Below are 6,043 nucleotides of genomic sequence, written 5' to 3'. Positions count from 1 at the left end.
TGTAAAGGGACTTTTTTAGCAAGTAAACATAGTTCTCTTTTTCTGAGACTGTAAAACCCTCTGGTTGTTGCATATAAATATCCTCCTCAAGTTCTCCATGCAAAAATGTAGTTTTTACATCTAACTGCTCAAGCTCCAAATCATGCATGGCTACAATACCAAGCAAAACTCGAATCGAACTATGCTTAACAACTGGGGAGAACACATCTGTGAAGTCCACTCCTAGAATTTGACTGTAACCCTTTGCAACAAGCCTTGCTTTATATCTGGGTTCTTCAACTCCTAGAGTCTCTTCTTTCTTTTTAAACACCCATTTACAACGAACAACCTTTTTACCTTTAGGAAGTTTCACAAGATCCTATGTTCTATTTTTGTGGTGATTCCATCTCCTCTTGCATAGCAAACATCTACTTTTCTGAGTCTTTACAGCTAACCGCCTCAGAATAATTAGATGGCTCTTGATTCGCATCTATATCTCCAGCCACATTTAAAGCATAAGCAACTAGATCAGTCTCAGCATACTTCTTTGAAGGTTTAATTTCTCTTCTAGTTCTATTTTTGGCGATAGAGTATTGAGGTGAAGAAGTAACTCTATCATTAATTTTTGTACTGGCTTGAGGAGTCGACTCTATATTAATCTGATGCTCCACCTGCTTTTGATTTTCTTTATTAGAAGAGTCTTTAAGTGATAAGTTAGGCAGCATAGCAGTTTCATAAAAAACATCTCTGCTAATCACAACTTTTCTATTTTTAGGACGCCATAACTTATACCCTTTTACACCAGCTTTATAACCAAGAAAAACACATTTAATAGATCTCAGTTCTAATTTTCCATTATCAAAATGAGCATACATAGGACACCTAAAAATCTTTAAATCAGAATAATTTGCAGGATTACTAGATACCTTTTGCGGAATCTTTTTCTCATTGGCAACGGATGGGGATCGGTTGATCAAAAAACATATAGTAGAGGCTACTTCGGCCTAAAACAACTTTCGTAAGTTGGCATTTGAAAACATACATCGAACCTTCTCCATGATCATTCTGTTCATTCGTTCTGCAACGCTATTTTGCTGCGGAGTATGACGAACTGTCAAGTGTCTCACGATCCCTTCTGACTTGCACAATATATTAAACTCATTAGAATAGAACTCTAAGCTATTGTCTGTGCAGAGGTATTTTATTTGTTTTCCCGTATGTTTTTCAATAATAATTTTCCAAGACTTAAATGTAGAAAACACGTCGCTTTTTTGCTTCAAGAAGAACGCCCAAACTTTTCTGGAAAAATCATCAATAAAGGTTAGCATATAATTAGCTCCACCTCTCAAAAGCACTCTGGATGGCAACCACAGATCAGAATGAATATATTCTAACGTTCCCTTCATGTTATGGATTCCTCTGGTGAATCAAACTCTCTTTTGCTTCCCAAAAACACAGTGCTCACAGAAATTCAATTTGTAAATTCCTTACCCATCTAGAAGTCCTCTTTTGCTCAATTCTGCCATGTCATTCTCACTCATATGCCCTAACCGTATATACCAAATTTTAGTAATATCATCATCTGACAAGGAAGAGGAAACGACAGCTGCATCACCAATAACAGTAGAACCCTACAAAATATATAACTTGGCAGTCTTTCTCTGCCCTTTCATCATAACAAGAGAACCTTTGAAAATTTTTAAAACCCCACTTTTAACTGTGTATCTATACCCTTTTGAATCAAGAGCACTCAACGAAATTAAATTTCTTTTCAATTCTGGAACATGTCGTACGTCACTAAGTGTTCTGACAACTCCATCAAACATCTTAACTTTAATTGGTCCAACACCTGCGAATTTACACGAAGCATTATTTCCCATCAAAACAACACCTTCAGACATTGTTTCATAAGTTATAAACCAATCCTGATTGGGGCTTATATGGAAGGTGCAGCCTGAATCAAGTCTTCTCTCATCGGTCACTTTAGAATTGTTGACCGAAGCGACTAGAAGTTCACCATCGTTGTAGTCTTCTACAACATCAGCTTCACAGGAATTTTCTGGTTGTTTTCCCTTTTGATTCGTAGCCTCCCTTTTAGTCTTATTTTGTAGCTTATAGCACTCAAATTTAATGTGCCTTTTTTTCTTGCAGAAGTTACAAGTTTTACCTCTATTTGAAGATTTTGATCTACCCTTAGATTTTCCGCGAGGATTCCATTCTTGTATCCTTCCACAATCATCATCAGCATTCCGATCTTGTCTACCACGAACAATGAGATCCTCTCTCTGAGAGTCGGGTTAACTAGAAGATGCTTCATCTTGTCATACGAGGTCAAAGAATAATAAACCTTATCAACTGTGAGATATTAGCGACTATATAAAATCGTGTCTCTAAAGGTTGAATAAGACGGGGGCAACGAATAATGTAGAATCAACCCTAGATCTTCCTTATCATATTGAACCTCCATGGCCTCCAAGTTTGAGAGAATTTCTTTAAACACTGTTAAGTGTTCGTGTATAGATGTACCTTCCTCCAAACGATGAGCATAAAAACGCTGCTTCATATGCAGCTTGCTTGTTAGAGTTTTTGACATACATATTTGTTCTAGCCTCTTCCATAATACAGCGGTGGTTTTCTCTTTCATCACATCTTGCAAAATTTCGTTGGACAAATGCAGATGTAATTATGTTAACGCCTTTTGATCCTTACGCTTCTTCTCTTCATCTGTTAATGTCGAAGGCATCTTATCTATCCCTAACAGGGCATCCTCCAGATCCATCTGCATAAGAACTGCTTGCATCTTAATATGCCACAATGCAAATTTGATGTTGCGATCAAACAGCGAAATTTCATACTTCAAATACGCCATTGCCGTGATCGAGATGAACAACTCGGAAGCTCTGATGCCACTTTGTAAAAAAATAAAATAAAATAAAGTACAGGACACACAGATTTTTACGTGGAAACCCTTTCAAGAAAAAACCACGGACAGAGGAGAAGAAAATTCACTAAAAGAATAGACTAGGTCTATTTATAGGCTTGTAAAGTCATATTCTAGTAAGACTGAAACACCTTATTCTAATCAATATCAAATAGATGGAATTTAATAAGGTTTAAAAAACCTTATGCTAAAATAAAATAAGAGAAGTGTAACCATTGTATTTTATTTAAATAAAGATTCGAGTCATTTAATTCTAACGAGTTAGAAATTGGTTAAGTTTTGTAATATAAAAAATTTATAGAGATTTGTCATCGTTAAGTTTTTAAGAGCCAAATTTAAGAACATCCAAAACTTATAAATTTTGTTTTTCCAAATATTTCTCAAAAATATTTTATTTTGCCTTTTCATTTTAAAAAAAGATATAGGTTCACTTCGTGGACTGATCCCGGAGCAGTTACCATAAATATAAGCGTCTCTTTATACGTGGTAAAGTGGTATACGGTCCTCTGTTTTGCACAATTCCTCAACGATTGTCCAGTCTCCATGGCATCCTCAAGTCACAGATTTTGAGGTTCATCAATAGTAGTCTGATTTGATTTGTAAAAACAAAAATATGTATATTTGAGTCCTTAAATAGGGGCAGACATTATTATACATGTTTTTGGCATGGATTTGGTTTCTAGTTGATAAACATGCACGAATATTGTTTCCGTTCTTTTTTGTATGTGTATAATCCATTAAGGAATATTATTGTCCTTAACTCGGGGAACAGACACTAGAATAAATATAGAACATTTGATAAAAGAAAGCAGTGCAGAACCCTCTCCCAAAGAGTTACATAGTAACAAGCAGAAAAGCAAAGAAACGGCTAAAGCAAACCTGAAGATGAAGCAAAAGTTAAAACAAAATAAACTGAAAGAAGTAGGAGGAAATAGAGCATTTTAAAATACAAACTCTGGATAACCATAATAAAACCTTACTGCAGATCTAGCCTCCTGAGGAGAGCAGATTTGAGGCCTTCTTCAGTTCTCAACCCATCAGGAAGCCTGACCACTATGTCTTGAAGCATGAGGTCGTTAACAGACGACATGCTTGCATGACGGACCTGGAATTCCAAGTCACGAAGGGCACCCATTAGCCTAGCTGCTGGATAGTTCACATTCTCTGAGTGAACCCTTATCATTGCATCATTTACCATAATCTTGACCTCCAGTTCAATGCCACTCCCAGTTCCAGGAGATGAATAGCTGGGCCTGGCTGCCTGTTGCTCTTCCTCAGATGTGGTAGTAGTAGTGGTGCTTTGGTTATCCATTGTATCAACCATTTCTACCTTCACTTTCTTACACTCTCTCTGAAGCTGCGACTCTAATTCATCAATTTTCGCCTTTAGATCATTGATGTAGGAAACAGCGTCAGATAAGAGCGATGCTTTGTCCATGCGCGACACGTTCGGGACTACTGCTCGGAGAGCGTAGAATCTGTGGTTCAGCTTCTCACGGCGTTGCCTCTCCGCTTCCACATGATTCAACGGTGTCTCTCGTCCGAGCCCGGGTTTCCTTCCTCGTTTCTTTGGGGTTCGCTTCTCCACGTTATTCATGGCTAGTAATGGAAAATCAGAATCCGAATGCTCTGAGTCCACATAAGAAGGTTGCCCAAGTTTTGAGGAATCTTTCTTGGTTTGGTTATTGTTATGCTCTTGCTTTGTTTTAATATCCTGGCTTGCACCGTCTTCTTCCTGAACACCCGCTATTATGCCGATGTCTGCAAATGAGATATTTCTGTTAAGGAACTGGACCGAAGCTGGGGTTAAATTTGGAGGAGTCGATTGTTTTGGAACCAGACCAATGAGATCGGATTCGAATAGGGATTTCACTTGCTGGACTAAACCCCAGTTTTCCCTGATAATCTCTGAGGATCCTAGTTCAAGAACACCACAAGAAGTGGGTATGCAAACCAGTGTTTCAAGGCCATGCATTTGGGCTTCTCTAGCTCTTTCACAATTGTAAAATTGCAACTCATGAGCACCAGTTAACCAAACCAAAGACCCAGTACTAAGAGCCTTGCCAGGAATCCCTTCGCCAGCAGAGAAGGATCGAGCCATTGACATCATATAGAACCATTCGACATCAGTGATATCGGTTCCGTCGATCATAGACAAATCGATGTCATGTTGGTCTCCAATGAGGGCTTGGATTCCTTTAATCACCTTAGTTCGTTCGCTGTGGAAGCCGGAACTCAACCTTGGAGAAGCATCTTTAGTGCATTGAAGATGACCATCTCCCCAAGCCAAGAACAGACGACCCAGGTCATCGTTCAGTGTCTGCCATAATATAGCATATGCCCACAAATCTTGCTGGCTTTGAATTACAAACTGCAGCCTCTGCTGAAGGATTGGAGACGGAGTTTCCTGGGAAAAGGAAACCAGAGAAGAAGATGAAGAGGGAGAGATTATGAGGTCTTCCATGGGTGACAGAAAGGAGAAAACAGGGAGGTGTGGAATGGAATGAGAGGTTGGAGGGGGCGTTGGGTTTATAAGGGCCAGATAGCAGAAGATGGAAGGGTTTGGGGGGGGGGGGGGGGGACCTATTACGCAGCACTAGCACATGAAGTGATAGCGAAAGCCCCAGTGACTGACTGACTACTGATGCGTGTGTGGGCTCCTCCTCCCTCATTGTTTGCGTTTACATCAAATTTCTTCTCTTTTCCTTCTTTTTTATCTTAAACCTCAATCAATACCAAAATCAATTTAAACCATTTTAACAAGGGAATAGCATTTAAACCATTTTAAATGTTTCCTATACTAAACTCAAGAGGCAACTGTTGAACCAAAATAAAAAATTATTTTTTATCTTTTACCCTTTTAATAATTCATCACACATTCTTGTCTCAACCTACTTTTCAAACTTATCTACTTTCCCTTTTAGTTGTGATACAGTGTTTAAAATATGGATTGCATTTTGTTTTTTTATTAAAAAAATAGTAAATTAGAAAAAAATAATGTAAATTAATTATTTTGTTAAAATTTCTATTTATATGTGATGATTTCGAATTTTTAAGTGACATGGAATTAATTAAGGTAAAAGTGCCATAAAGATACCTTAATTAGGAGTTGGATTGTAATTT

At 37.9% G+C, this 6,043-nt stretch overlaps 1 protein-coding gene across 1 annotated transcript; it reads right to left on the bottom strand.

The window, feature by feature from the left end:
• Positions 1-3,696: 3,696 nt before the first annotated feature.
• LOC107942873 (transcription factor MYC2) lies at positions 3,697-5,438 on the bottom strand. Its single transcript, XM_016876603.1, has one exon. It carries the CDS (start codon positions 5,382-5,384, stop codon positions 3,897-3,899), a length of 1,488 nt encoding a protein of 495 aa, XP_016732092.1. The 5' UTR covers positions 5,385-5,438; the 3' UTR covers positions 3,697-3,896.
• Between the last annotated feature and the right edge of the window lie 605 nt (positions 5,439-6,043).

This window comes from Gossypium hirsutum, chromosome A11, assembly GCF_007990345.1.
Source record: "Gossypium hirsutum isolate 1008001.06 chromosome A11, Gossypium_hirsutum_v2.1, whole genome shotgun sequence".
Lineage (NCBI taxonomy): Eukaryota > Viridiplantae > Streptophyta > Magnoliopsida > Malvales > Malvaceae > Gossypium > Gossypium hirsutum.
The sequence above is the reverse complement of the archived record's forward strand: the minus strand, read 5'-3'. Positions and strand labels throughout refer to the sequence as shown.